A 15000-nucleotide genomic window follows, 5' to 3' on the forward strand; every position below is an offset into this window, starting at 1 on the left:
TCGATGTACACCAGATCCGTGTCCATGGGCTTGCGATACGAATAGGGCTTTTTGATCTTGAGGAAAGTGGGCCGCTTGTGGCGTGTGGCTTTGACTGGCTCCACGTGGATGGCGTGGCTGTATTTGTCTTTGAGGATGTAGCCGAGCTCGCGAAACTTGGGGAGGGTCATCCAGCAGGTTCTGGTGGTGCAGGATCCAGACACACCGTGACATTTACACTCCAGCCGCATGTTCCTCTCCAGGACCTGGGACCAGCACACCAGCAACAACATGAAAAATCAGTGCTTTCATCAATCAAATGTCTCGTTACTGACAATGAACTCACCACATATGTGACCCTGTACCACAAAATCAGTCATAACGGTCAATTTTTTTAAATTTCTGAAAGCGGAATAATTAAGCTTTCCATGAGTGTTTGATGTATGGTTTGTTATGATGGACAATATTTGTCTGAGATACAACTATTTGAAAATCTGGAATCTGAGGGAGCAAAAAAATCTAAATATTGAGAAAATCTCCTTTAAAGTTGTTCAAATGAAGTTCTTAGCAATGCATATTACTAATCAAAAATGAAGTTTTGATATATTTACGGTAGGAAATTTACTAAATATCTTCATGGAACGTGATCTTAATATCCTAATGATTTTTGTCATAAAAGAGAAATGTATAATTTTGATCCATACAATGTATTGTTGGCTATTGCTACAAATATAGCTGTGTTACTGATGACTGCTTTTGTGCTCCAGGGTCAGATATTGTAAACAGTGTTGAGAAGGTTAGGTTACACTTTATTTTAATGTGTTCTTGTTACAGTTTAATTATACATTTAGGTACTGGCTAATATTAATTAACTACATGTACTTACTATATGGTTAGGGTTAGGGTTTGGCTTAGGGTTACTTGTATGTAATTATGCATAATTTATTGTTATTATAATAGTAAATACATGCAACGTGTAACAAGGACACCTTAAAATAAAGTGTTACCAAAGGTTACGTTGGAAATGTAATAGGTTACAGATTACATGTTACTCTATTTAGAATGTAATAAGTAGTGTAACTATATATCAATTACTTTATTAAAGTAGTGTAACTGATTGCATTTGATTACTTTTTTGTTACTTTTCTAAATTTAAATTTCTATTTGTTTTTACCTAAATTTTTCTCAACTGTTTTGAAACATTTAAAGCAGGTAGGGTTAACCTTACAGTAGCACTCAACACAGATTAGGGTTAGGGTTAGTCCTGAAACATTAGTCTCAATGCAATTTGTGAAATAAATTAATCATATTGGTATGTGTGGGAAAATATTCAGATGTAACCCCCTTTGTAAATATTAACATTTTCATAAGTAACTAATTTAATTACACATTTTTTCTCAGTAACTGTAACAGTTACATTTATTTTGTAATTAAACTACATATTTCCATTACATGTAACTTACTCCCCAACACTGATTGTAAACACACTCACATATACACCTGCATCAATGTGCTTGCAATGTCATTTCATGTTGATGTTTTGCTTAAAATTCAGTCTTCAGACTGAAAAGGTTTGCTTTGAACTTAAGGCTGGATTACACTATATGACTTTGGCCCAATTTACAATCTGCAGGAATCATCGCTAGTTGCCAAAATTTAGAGACCAATCTACAGATTTTAATTATTCAGATTTGACCAATTTCACAGAAAGTTGCGTAGTCTATAATGGGCACAAGACATCGATTTTCACTTTATTTTGATAGTTCACGTTATATAGTCTTCTAACTATAAATAACTTTGCATCTACATGTCAACTATCAGCCATTAGAGTATTAGTAGACTGTCTGCTTAATATCTGCTAATGCTTTAGCTTGATGATCCACCAACACACATTCTACTGACTTTAAGTAACTTTACAAATACATGTTAACTTATTCTACTAACTCTACACATAACCTGCTAACCAACAGTCTACTAATACTCTAATGAGAGTTAGTTGACCTGTACTGTATTTGCAAATGAATGAGAATTAGTTGACATTAGTTAGTTAGGGTCAGAAGAATGTCTAAAGAGGACTATCAAATTAAAATGTAACCCATTTTTTTGGCTCAGACTGAATCCATTTAGTCAGAGGATATCAAAAATATTTTATATTTTGAGCTGATCTCAGAACACATGCTGTTTTCATCTATCATGCATCTTCTTCAGCCACGAGGTGTTTCTGTGTGAGCTTGTAGTGTTCAGAACGACTTTAATGTCTGGTAGTGTATAATCCCCAGGTTTTTTTCTCTGTAACCATTCACAAGTCAGTAATTATATGAAGCCTAGTGTTTAATTAAAATTCTGTTCAGATTTGAGTTATGTAGTCTACACCAGCCTTCATGCAGGTGACAAATCCTCAATATTATGAAAACATGAACCTGCTGGTACACCATCAGTTTTACAAAAAGCAATCACAGTGCTGTTGGTGGCGGTTTTCGAGGGTTTTATCTGGTTGCAAAAGTGTTCTGATCATTTTTTTACCACCTTTACCATGTAGTTGCTAGGGCTAAGCAAAAAATAAAAACAGCATGAAGTGTCCAACATTCAACATCCTCATTAAGATCCTTAGCCCAAACAGTAGTAAAAGATAGAGGTTTGTATGAATGCTCAAGAAGAAAGAGATAGATGACTGAAGCAGAGGAGGGAGATTCCTCAGAAGGAAGGATTAGCTCAAAGGGTGAACAGGCAGAGAGTTACAAGGCACCCCATACACCCGTAGCGCCGATCTAATGCACAAATACATAAAGGAGGAGGTGCCTGGCAGATTATATTGAGTTTTAAGATTCTGGAAGGATTTTAAACCACTATCATCATAGATATCTCCCAGAGTGATTACTTTACTATGAGTCCACTGCGGACAATGAAATGGAGTACTGCCTGACAAAAGGTTATTATTTCTGAATTGACTGCAAAAGTTTTCATCCTGTAAATCACCATCTAGTGGCACGAGATGGCCGAGGGATCAAAGATAATCTGCACAAATTTCCATCACGATCCGACAGAAATAAGGAACAGATATCAGCATCACGATCAGCTGAAGATAAAGAAGTAGAAATGAAAATATATTCAATTCGCGAATAGGATTTAAGAGTAGCAGAAAAGAAAGTGAAAGACTTAGCAGAAGGATTTAACAAACACCAATTGTCCACCAACGAGGATGAGGTTACACATCGCTGAAGTTTGTCAGAACACAAAGCCTGAGAGTGATTCCTTTGATCCAGATCTATCTAGGATATGCAACATTACAGAATTCATATCTGCACCCCATACAGTTTCAAAATCTGAAAACTTCAAGAAAGGAGAAAATTCTGGATGCCTCTCATCTCCTTCCTAATTGGCGCAAATGCACTTCTTTTTGCGGTGACCGGAGAAAAATCTGGAAAGAAAGACAGCGTTGCTCCGTCAGAAGTTTTCACCGGGACATGAAGTCTGGCGGCCCGCAGAATGAGCTCCCTGTCCGTGTACCGCAGCAGTTTAAAGATGAAAACCCGTGGTTTAGCGCGATCTGAGGAGAGCCTTGAGTACACGCGATGCGCTCGCTCCACTTCAATCTCTTTGCCCGCCAGAGACAGGAGCCATGTCTGTAGCGATCTTTTCAAAAACCCATAGGGTCGTCCTTCTCGGAACCTTCAGGCAATCCGACCAGATGCAGATTGCTGCGCCTATTGAGAGCCTGTAAGTCCACAACCGGTTGCTCGAGCGCAACAACTCGCCTATCGTGATCTGCAACAACTTTCTTCTGTTCTCTCATCTCCCCTGTAAGAAGATCCAGTTTAGAGCATAGCGACTGAACAACTGACATGTGAGAAGTGAACTCGTTCTGCATCGCCGTCAGCTCGGTTCTTAGAATGTCCTCAAAGTGTGTAACAGTGTTCGCCATCTTGTCCATCATATCGCTCGCGGTCGGTGGCTTGGATTTCTTCTTAATCGGAGAAGCCGATGGAGACAACTCCTGCTGTTTATGACTGCATGCCATTAGGTAAAGCACCACCGATGAATAAAACTTAAAATAAAACGAAAAAATCAGCAAAAAGAGGCCAAACGTACGGAGCTCTACTCGAGTGCGACTAGGTTCATGAGCACGTCACGTGACTCCCATTCAACACTTTTTTAATGTTAAGTGTTTGTTAGTGTTTTCTGGATGGCAGTTAGGGCTGACTGTTTTATTGATTAAAAAAGTATTGACTAATATCCTTTCATGCCCATAGCACATGGCAAGTTTAATATTACTTCTTGTTTTAATATCACAAATCCTCTATAAGCAGGAAAAAAAATTAGGCTTAACTTAGCAAATGGATATCTGAAGTATCTGTTCATGTCTTCACATTCAACAAACAATACAATAACTGTACAATAACTGCATTGTCATTGCACACAATGTTATTTTCCCCAACGCCAATGACACAAAATGGCCCGGCGTATCGTACATCAGCTCAGAGACTCACACCAAGACCTTCTGCTATCTGCTCTTCAGAGATAGGCACCGTGAGCCAGCGTCATTACATTAGCTGGCATGCATTACGAATGGGAGGGGAGCGTTCAGACAGAGCACTCTTTTAGTTTGCTCAAGACAAAACCTGCCGCTAGAATGATCCTGTAAAGCTTGTCAGTTCACTTAGAGGCAATTTAGCTGCTCAGATAAGACGGTACAAACGGCATGGGGACTGAGGAGAAGAGTTGGTGCCATGAATCAGCTCTCTGTGACTGTGAAGCTTCTTTAACCCCTCATTAAACTCGACTGAGAGAGCAAGAGTGATTATTCTGCTCTCTCTTTGGCTGATAGACCCGTTGGCTCTTACTTCACACATGCCCTACTTAAAAGATCAGGTCACCCAAAAATGATAAAATTAAACTTCTGTCAAATTGAATTCGACAGCTTTGACGTTAATGGTGTTTGCTCATCAGACTTTCAAGAAACTTCAGAAACGCTTCAGAAGACCTGAAATACAGTGCATGCAACTTAATGCCTGCTTAGGTGGAGTTTTTCCTTTAGGAGCCTTTACTTGATCATGACAACAGATAGCAAGGCTTGTTGTTTTATTTTAATAAACAAAATTGCAAAACAAGAGGATTTAGCTATCACCCCTGGTGAAAAAGAAGCACACTTTAGCATATGTTAAATAGTTGTAATTACTTAAACTTAAGTGTATATGGTTAAAAGGTGTACTGACAGGCATTTATAGTAACCTTAAATATATTTTAATCTCATTTCTATTAAAACTTCTGTCTTGTATGGCAATGCATTTGTAATTACACATTTGTAATGATGATTTAGTAGATTTAAAATATATTAACTTTAAATATAATAGTGAATAATGCACTAGAGGTAAAATTATACTCAAGTAGCCTACTTTCCATGTATGTTAGACAAAACATCAAAATAAGTGTACTTTGTAAAAGCATGAGAAAAATGTATTCAATGATTATTAAAGTAAAACCGTTAATTAAAAAAAAATATTACAAAGCAGACTTTTTAACAAGTGCACTTAAGCATGTTAAACCAGGTCTTTATTTCATTGCAAGCACAATTTTAATGTATATTTATATATATATTTTAAGATACACTACATTGAAAAAAAATATACTACATTTTTTAAGGTAAGTGGTTGCAAACAATTTATTTTATCTACATTTAAAAAAAAAACATGTTGAAAGTTAGTCAACTAAATTTGTTTATTTAAATGTAGATAAAATAAATTGATTGCAACCACATAACTTAAAAAAAATAGTAAATTCAATTAATCATTTTTTTCAGTGTACAAGAAAACATTCAGCACACTTCTTTTTCCCAAAGGACCGCATCTCTTTTTCCACATCAAAGACAACAAATGTAGATGCATGGTCTCTAAATGCAGGTGAACGTGAAAAAGCCTTTTAGGATCTTTGGTGGTTTGAGCAAACGTTTCCCTCAAAGATAGCGATAGGGGATACTGGTGTAAGCCAATGTCTATTTAACTGAGCAGAAAATGGATTTGCACAGAGCTCGGTGTGTTGGAGCTCATCTGATTTGTAATCAAACTCTAGCACTTATTCTGCTCTTAGCCCTAAAAGCTTCCTATTATTGCTGTGCCAGTCGAGTCTTGGCTTCGGTGCTGGATTGTTGACGGATGCAAACCGCAGTGCCATAGTTACTGAATCCTTCCCTGTACTTGACTTTCACTTGATCTGTTCAGTGTAACCAAAACATCACTTCACTGATAGATAATACCTCTTTAAAGAACAGTTCACCCAAAAATGAAAATTTGGTCATTTACTCACCCACATGCTCATTTTCAGACGTAACATGACGCGGCACGGCCAAACGTCACGTGTCTCATAGCTGAACATGACACACCAAGCTGGAATAGGCATATACTGCGAGATTTGAACGGCAGCGGATGGGACGATTTCAGTGAATAACAACTTAAGGGCCAGACTTACTAAACAAGGCAAATTAAGCCACAATCCCATAAAAGCACAGATGAGACTGGAAAGTTCTGCATCTGATCTACTGACAATGTGCAAATTAAAGACACAAATCATTTTCATAATGACCAACACAATCTACCAAGAGCAGGGCAAATTAGAGTAGAGTTGCAAATAAGCCAATGATAATCAGGTGTGTGTAATCTACTAACAACACAGGCAAAACATGGGTTAAGGCATGCTTTTTGGGTGGTAAATAATAGCTCAAATTCCAGTAAACTGACAACCACAAACCTTAGTAAATCACCTTCATCTAAATACTCTCCTGCCATAAATGTTGCGCCTGAGGGAAACTCCTAAATGCATAATAGACCGGTTCAGACGTCACAGTTACGTCACTTGCAGCTGCGTGCATAACGGTGGCAGAAAACACTGATAACATGTGGAGGGAAATGGGTAAAAAAGAGAGAAGAAATGTATTATTGTGCCTTTGGACGTCAGAATTGGAATGCAAATCATTTATATAGAATACTTTCGTCAAAGACGCCTTTTGAAACTAAACGCAGATGTTTACATGGACAGAAAATGGATAAAACCTGCTATGATTACGCTATGATCTACTTCTAAAGCAGAAATTTGATTTAAACAATATAGGACTACATAATATTCACATATGCAGTTCATAGGGGACATACTGTAGCCCTGCAGTTACAGCATGGAAATAACATTTTACATAAGTTACCTATTTTATCTCACAATTCGGACTATTTTTCTCTTAAGTTTGTATCTTCTAGTTCGGACTTTATAACTCGATTTAACTCAACAATAATGAGTTTGTCAATTCTGGGGGGGGGGGGGCAGAATTGTGGGATATAAACGCGTGATTCTGAGCCGAGGGGAAAAGAGAGAATGACAGGCTGTTTTTCCTTATCAGAATTGTGAGATATAACCTTGCAATTGTGAGAATAGAGCCGTAATTGTGAAATATAAACTCAAATGTACCTTTTTTTACTCTTTAATTCCATGGCTTCCATAGACTGCTACTTGAAAACTGGTATTTTCTGCCACCAGGTAGGCTCTGGCCATAACAAAAAATCTCTGTTTGCAAACAACGAAATTGGTCTATAAGTCGGAATAAGGTCAGCTGTAAAAATAACTGTCCCTGCGTCTCAATGTGCATATATCCATCCTAAATGATATGTGAAATTAGAATTAAAAGCATAGCATGTTGAAAAGAGTATTTCTGGTAGATTTTCGAAGTGTGGATCTGTGCACACTCTAATATTGCCCACAACCCATTGCACTTTGGCGAAGGATTCAGTTCAGAACTACAAACATGAATAAAAAGTGTTTAGAAACTACAAACATGGCAGATGTTAGCGACTGATTAAGTAGAAAGGTTTAGATAAAGGGGTTTGAGTTACTAATAATTTAATAATTTGACCTGGTATTTAATGTTATCCGTGTTATACTTCATTTGCAACAACAATGTGAACTTTTATAAGCATCCGTTTGGCCATTAACTGTTAAGTGCATCATTATGCATTAATGTGAGCAGAGTTCTCAGCATGAAAGACACACAGGCTTTGGCAAATCAACGTGCTACTTCTTTTCTCTCAATACAGTAAAGTTAAATGAAATGAAATGTGGATGCTAACTGTGACAAGATGATTGACAGGCCAGGTTACAGGTGTCAGGATGTGCGTAACTATTCGTCAGAGATGCAATTGTGTGGCATGATAGTACAGTGGTGCAGATCTGTATTCACCTTTTTATGCCTCCAAAACATGATTTCATTTCATAATGTTCATGAAACATGCAGATGGCTGCTCTGAGCACAACATACTGTATATCAGATGAAGTGAGTACTGTTTTTATACACTTTTAACTTTAATATTTGGTGTGTCAAGCTTTTGCAGCAAATACAGCAGCACATCTCTCTGCCATCGTGTCAATATATTTCCTGAGAACTTCAACACTAATGTTATCCCATGCCTTCTGCAGCTCAAGCCAAAGGCTTTTCTTTGAATGTACAATAGATCAGTCCAGTTCATTTTCCAACCAGCCCCGAATTTGCTGGATGGGGTTGAGGTCTGGACTTTGAGGGGGTCAGTCCATCATTTTCAGTGTTCAGCAGATTCCTTCCGTCGCAGGTAGATCTGCCAATAGTTTGTTTTATGAGTATTGTAATGGCCAATTCAACAAAAACAACTAAAACCTCTTAAATATGCCAAGTGTCAATTTTAGGCAACAATTAAAAATAATTTTTTTACACACTCAGAAATATGTACTTTTTCTTCACCTAAACAGTGCATACTTTCAGGGCATAGTATAAGTAGGCAAATAGTCCCTCCCCCCTTTTTTTTGGTCACTAGTCCCTAGTCACCGCATGCTTTTGGTGCATGGAAAAGAACAGCATGAACGTGTGTTTTTTCCGAAGAAAGTAAGTCACACAAGAGTGAGTACATTTTTCATTTTTGGGTCAGCCAATATGGCAGTTTGTAACTTTTTCATGTTTTGGTGAATTTGTGGCTAATTAATTAAAGTCATTATGTTTAAATGTGGGATTAGGGGTGGACTTCCATGCAAACTGTTTTTCTAAGGATTGTGAATCGTACGAATTTGCCCAAAATCACCACCTCCTAAAATAGTTAGATCGGGTTGAGTCAACTGTTCCTTCAAAGGAAGCCCTCGAAACTGCATCATGTCTGACAGTTTTTATTTACAAGAAACATACAAAGCCAAGCATTTGCTTGTATAATCAAATACATACCTTTCGTCCAACTTCGTTGTTATGCAGATTCATAAGTGTCCTGGCGCTGTGTTTGACCTCTCTAGCATCCATAAAGACTTTGGAGAAGCCCAGGCCATAGTGGATGTCCGCTGAGCAGCCGCCCCATTTCCAGCCGTCGGCGTGACCGTGGAAGCCCTGCTTGTCTTTGTCGCAGCTGCAGGCGCTGAGGTTTCCCTGCGTGCAGGCGGCTGTGACGGCATGAGCCACTCCTGCTGCGATGATGGCGTACGTGAACGCTGCCTCTTTACTGCCTGTTAACACAGACGTGTGGACATCATATTACTGTGCATTACAACAATCACAGTTTTTTAGAGATAAGCATTGAATATGTAGCAACTTTGCATGGCCAAAAATCAAATACTTCGACTAAAGCATCAAATATCTGCATTAATGTGGGATTTAATGTGGTTAAGAAACTCAAAAACTTTAAAATTACTTTTAAATTTTTAATTATATTACTGAACTGATGACTTGCAACAATTCAGATTTATGTCCAAATCTCTTAGACCACTATAGTGCATATATTATGTGCAGACAATTACATAGTCAGCATATTAAGTGTGTACATACACTGTAAACAAATGGTAAAAAAAAAACAAAAAAAACGGTGAAAATGCTACAGTAAAAACCTGTTAAATGGTTAACGGTAAGTTCTTGTAAAATGTTTTTTTTTTTTTTTTACAGTGTTTAATCTTTGTATTTTAAAAGTATTACAGACAGAGAATATTAATTACATGAATAAGCAAAAAAGACCTGGGCAAACAAGTGATGCTCTCTGAATAAGCTCAAACTAAAAAAACTAATGATCTACTTCATGTTGTCAAGAAACAGATGAACTCCTGAACACATGAGCTTCCTGAGGTTATCACTTATTCCTTCTCCATAAATCACTGACAGACACGGCTGTATTTGCATAATCGGCAGATAGATAACAATTAACCCATACAGTACATTAGAGCTGGCGTCCATGATAACACTATAGACAAACGTATACTCAAAAATGTGATTTCTCTCATGTTGTGTTGAGACGGTCTGTTCTTTCTCCTTCAACATGTTTAACATTATAAATTATTTCAACTTTATAATAAGTTTCCATTTAACATTAACATTACAAAATCACCAAACATGAACTAACAATGAAAAATACTTCCAAAGCTTTTATTAATCGTAATTACTGGTACTGTCCACATTTACTACTGTATTATGAAAATTAAAAATTGTATCTGTTAATACTAACATGAACTAACAATGAACAGCTGTACTGCTATTAACTTGCATTAAGAAAACTTAATACATACGGTAACACATGTATTGTCCTGTTAGTTAATGTTAGGTAATGCATTAACTAAAGTTAATTAATGAGGTTTTATTGTATAGTGTCACCCTTTAACCCTCTCTTGTATCACCCAGACATGCAGTATTAAGACTATGAAAAGTAAAGATGTATCAGTCTGTGTGCGTTACAAGAATTATGTTTATTGTGCTTCTGACTCATTTGAAGCGTCTCTCAGACACTAAGCATAATATTAGGAGCATATATTCACAAGTAGACTTGTATTTCCCCCCCCCCCCCCCCAGATTGTTTCTCTACTGACTTCACTCAGACCTTGTGAACTGTTATAAACTGATACAGCAGCTGTGCCTTATTTTTTAAGCAGGTTGGATTGGCAAAGTAAAAGTGCATTTGTCTCAGGTGACATCTTATCATGCTCTGTAATTTACACCAGTGGAAAAACTCTTCAGGCTGCAAATACCAACCCAAACACTGATGCATGCATAAAATATGTTACTACCAAACTCACAAGAAGGCTTTCAGTCAGAGAGAGGGGCTGTACTCTTAAAAAGATTCACCTCAAGTAACTACATAAAATAAAACGGCAAGAACTTTTGATCTTCAATGAACTATACAGCAATCGATGATGCTTCTCCAATGAAAATGCTGTTTCTGTTTCTATTTGGCGTGCTATTATACGCAGAAATTGACTTTGGAGTGCATATGATACGCAGTTTCGTGAGATCGGGTAGGAGGCTCTGTAGAACCTGTACCTTTATTTGAGCTTGTTTTGATATTGCCATCTTTAATGACTGGTGTCTGAGATGCTTTGGAGCGCGTGTAAGAAGGTAAGAAACACGCTCATTTATCTCATCTGCCAGACATTTCAGGCATGTAGCGCGGAAATCTTCACTTGAACAGGTCGATCTTTATAACGTAGCCTATATGAACTGGGACTAGTAAAGGAGGTAACTGTTTTACCCCAAATTAAACAAACTGTGTAATGCGTAACCAGATTACACTGTTATACACTTATACCAGATTCACCCAAATGCTGACATACGAGAGGAGATTTCCAACATACCCACTTTCAGCTCTTTCCCGAAGACGGTCCTCTCGCCGAGCGCGGAGCAGTTCCAGCGGCCGTGCTTGAACTGGAACTGGCACTCGTTGATGCCCATCTGCGCGCCCTGACCGATCACGATGAGCGCGTCCGGCCGGCTCTGACAGATGATGCGCTGCCGGGGCGCCAGGCCGGGGATCTTGTTACAGATGATGCTCGCTCCCAGCGCCAGCACGGTGGAGAACCGCCTAAAGTTGATCAGAGAAGACCGTCTTCATATTTAACATTGGTTGCTAATCAAACAAATATGTGACCCTGGAGCACAAAAGCAGTCATAAGTAGCACGGGTATATTTAGCCAACAATACATTGTATGGGTCAAAATTGTCGATTTTTCTTTTATGCCAAAAATTGTAGGATATTAAGATCATGTTCCATGAAGATATTTTGTAAATTTCCTACTGTAAATATATCAAAACTTAATTTTTTATTAGTAATATACATTGCTAAGAACTGCATTTGAACAACTTTAAAGGAGATTTTCTCAATATTTAGATTTGTTTGCACCCTCAGATTTCAGATTCCAGATCTCAGCCAAATATTGTCCTAACCTAACAAACCATACATCAATGGAACGATTTATTCAGCTTTCAGATTATGTATTAATCTAAATTTAAAAAAACTGACCCTTGTGACTGGTTTTGTGGTCCATGGTCACATATTGGATAAAAAGATAATTTCCGAAGGCTGGAGCTTCCAGAGATTCCCGAAGTGCGCAGCAGACCCCTTAATGTCTTTGGAAAGCATTATTACTTTAAAAAAGTGCTTTTCCTTCCCACTGAATAAAAACTATTTCGGTAACAGTTTACTTAAAGCCGTTATGTATAATGCATTATTGAGGGTTATTAATGCATTATAATTATTCACAATGTGTGTTGTAAAACATTATATCTTGTCGTAAATACATGCATAGTGTAACAATGGACTGATAAGTGTTATAATGTATTAGCTGTGGTTATAATTATTCATGAGATTGTACACTGCATTATAAGGTGCATTACAAGGCAAAACTTCTTTCATAATGCATTATACACAAAGACTTTAAGTAAAGTGTTACCACAAACTTCTTTTACTTTGTCGCAGTATTGCTGTAAAATATATTGATGAAAGAAATAAAAATGACTTGTGTTGCAACAGGAAAAGTAGACAAACATACAGAGCAGCATAAAACAAGTTTGTCTAATGCAGAATAGACCACATTATTATAACAACATTATGATATGATATGCTGTGCAATACATTTGTTCCAATCAGCTCACCCCATTTTCAAGTAGATTATTCCGAGACAAAGGAAAATGTGGAATATCCAGCGTCGTGTTCTTCTGCTCATGATGGCCCTGTCTCGTTTCGCTCAGAAGTAAGGAGAAACCGAGCTCTCAGGTTGAATAGTCAGTCTTTCAGCACTGAAATAAAGTCCGTTTGAAATAGCCTGGATTCCAACAAGGACGCTTTTGCCTGCACATGTAGATCCATCCACGTCAAGGTGTCTCCAGCTCGTGTTGAGGTCTGAGCCCTTCATCCTCCAGCTGTACTTTATATATCTGGGCGTGTTCCTGAGGGCTGCTGAGCTGAGCCCACCCATACAATCTCATATGCATCACAGAAGTCGTGGGTCTGCTTTTATACAGATCCATTAATAAAAACACATCCCGTCATGCAGAAGACAGCAGTTTAATGATCTAAAGCACTGCTCAACATGTCTCAACACAACAGGTGGATTCAGTGAATCAATATGAATTAAGTTGCATTAGAAGTGTGTTAGTTTTCTGTAAAGTGCAGAAATACTAGGCTACTGTAAATTACAGTTAAGGGTCCAGATAAAGGTGGTGTTTTTTGGTGGCCTGGTCATACTGATGATAAACTAGCAGGAATAAACAGGCTATTCTGATGTAGTTTAGGAGACTGAAGGTGCTTCAGTAATGACTGCAGAGTTTAGAAAAGGCCTGAGAGTCAGATGTCTGTCCGTTATTCTCTATACTCTTGAGAAAGGCATGCAATCCTAATTTTAAAAACTCATTCATTTATAGCAGTTTGCTTAGCAGTATTGTTCATGAACACTACAAAACCTTTCGCAATCACTCCCTCTACTGGCATCAGTCTCTCAAGTGCCAGTAGATAGGAGAAAACACAATGTTTTAAAAAGGTTTATTGTCTTAGTTATGGTCAATTCTACCACCTTTTGCCCAGAGAGCTGTTTATTACATAAACTCTCTGAATGGCTAAATATCACATCATAAACTTCTCAAATCTTTTGTAGAGAAATAGTAAAAATATCTGTAACGTTATTATGATCAAATATTGTGTAACAGCTAGTTAAAAATCTGTGACTCTAAAGTTTGTATTGTTCCTACAGATAATTTCACAACAACAGAGCAAATCTTGTCACCTAAAATAATAATATTTCTCCTCAGCTCAGCTCAGCTTCAGTCGAGTCCTGCTGGGTGTCATTTCAAGACAAGATGCCTGTTCATGAGTGAGCTCATCCGAGCGCAGCACTAGCCTGAAGGTCACTGCAGTAATAGTGTGTGGAGATGGGATGGACCTCTCTGATACTGACACTCATATAAAGTTATCATTGACAAAATATAACCCCAGACCCCTTTATTCAGCAAAGTTACCCCAAATCCGTTTTTGCTGTGGAATGTGGACTGATGTGAAAAATGATGGTCTGATTGAGGGTTTTGTTCATTAAAACTAAACCAATGAAAACAAAATTACTGAAATAAAATATTAAAAAGTATTTTACAGCAGCTAGTTCCCAAGGCAACATTTTCATTCACTTTTTGTTAAAATAAGTACAAATAAACCAAATTAAAAAACTTAAAAGCTTATTATAGGCCTATACCTACTTAAAAATAAATTAAAAATATTAACATTAAAATTCTAATAGTATATCAGTGATAGTAAAATAACACTGGTCTGAATACTTATATAAAAACACCGTATGTTAGCTATCTGCATTATGTGCCAAATTAAGCATGTTTAGATTTGAGATGAACTTTTATGGTGTTATAGTGTCATCATCTGATTGTCCTCTGATAAAAGTACTTTAATGACATTCTAACGCAGAAGAAATGCATTAAGCATTATAATGCTCCAAACATTGGTAGTATATCAGCTCTCTAACCAGTTGAATTAATAACATCAACATGTTCATGTAGCAGAGGATGGGTTCGATCCATCGACACTGGAGACGTGCCAAAGCTGACCTCTGGACTGAACTCTTCAGGAGGAAGATGTAATCAGAGCATCCACAGATCTCCTGATTCAGAGGAAGCTTGAGAGGAGTTACTATGAGCTCCTTCTGGACACACTACTCCTCAATTCAGTTCAGTTCAATTCAGTTCAGTTCAGTTCAGTTCAATTCAATTCAGTTCAGTTCAGT

At 37.5% G+C, this 15000-nt stretch overlaps 1 protein-coding gene across 1 annotated transcript in view; it reads right to left on the reverse strand.

Annotated features, from left to right (window-relative positions):
• The window catches only part of LOC306860461 (protein Wnt-7a-like), a 15009-nt gene extending 1886 nt beyond the window's left edge, over nt 1-13123 (reverse strand). The window contains exons 1-4 of the mRNA XM_079402193.1: nt 12875-13123; nt 11578-11804; nt 9200-9471; nt 1-245 (exon numbers count right to left, since the gene is read on the reverse strand). The exon at nt 1-245 is cut by the window's left edge and continues 1886 nt beyond it. Of these exons, the coding sequence (XP_079258319.1) occupies nt 1-245; nt 9200-9471; nt 11578-11804; nt 12875-12945 (815 nt within the window). The 5' untranslated portion in view covers nt 12946-13123. The remainder of the gene's footprint in view (nt 246-9199; nt 9472-11577; nt 11805-12874) is intronic.
• Between the last annotated feature and the right edge of the window lie 1877 nt (nt 13124-15000).

Source organism: Barbus barbus (genome assembly GCF_936440315.1).
Source record: "Barbus barbus genome assembly, chromosome: 41".
Lineage (NCBI taxonomy): Eukaryota > Metazoa > Chordata > Actinopteri > Cypriniformes > Cyprinidae > Barbus > Barbus barbus.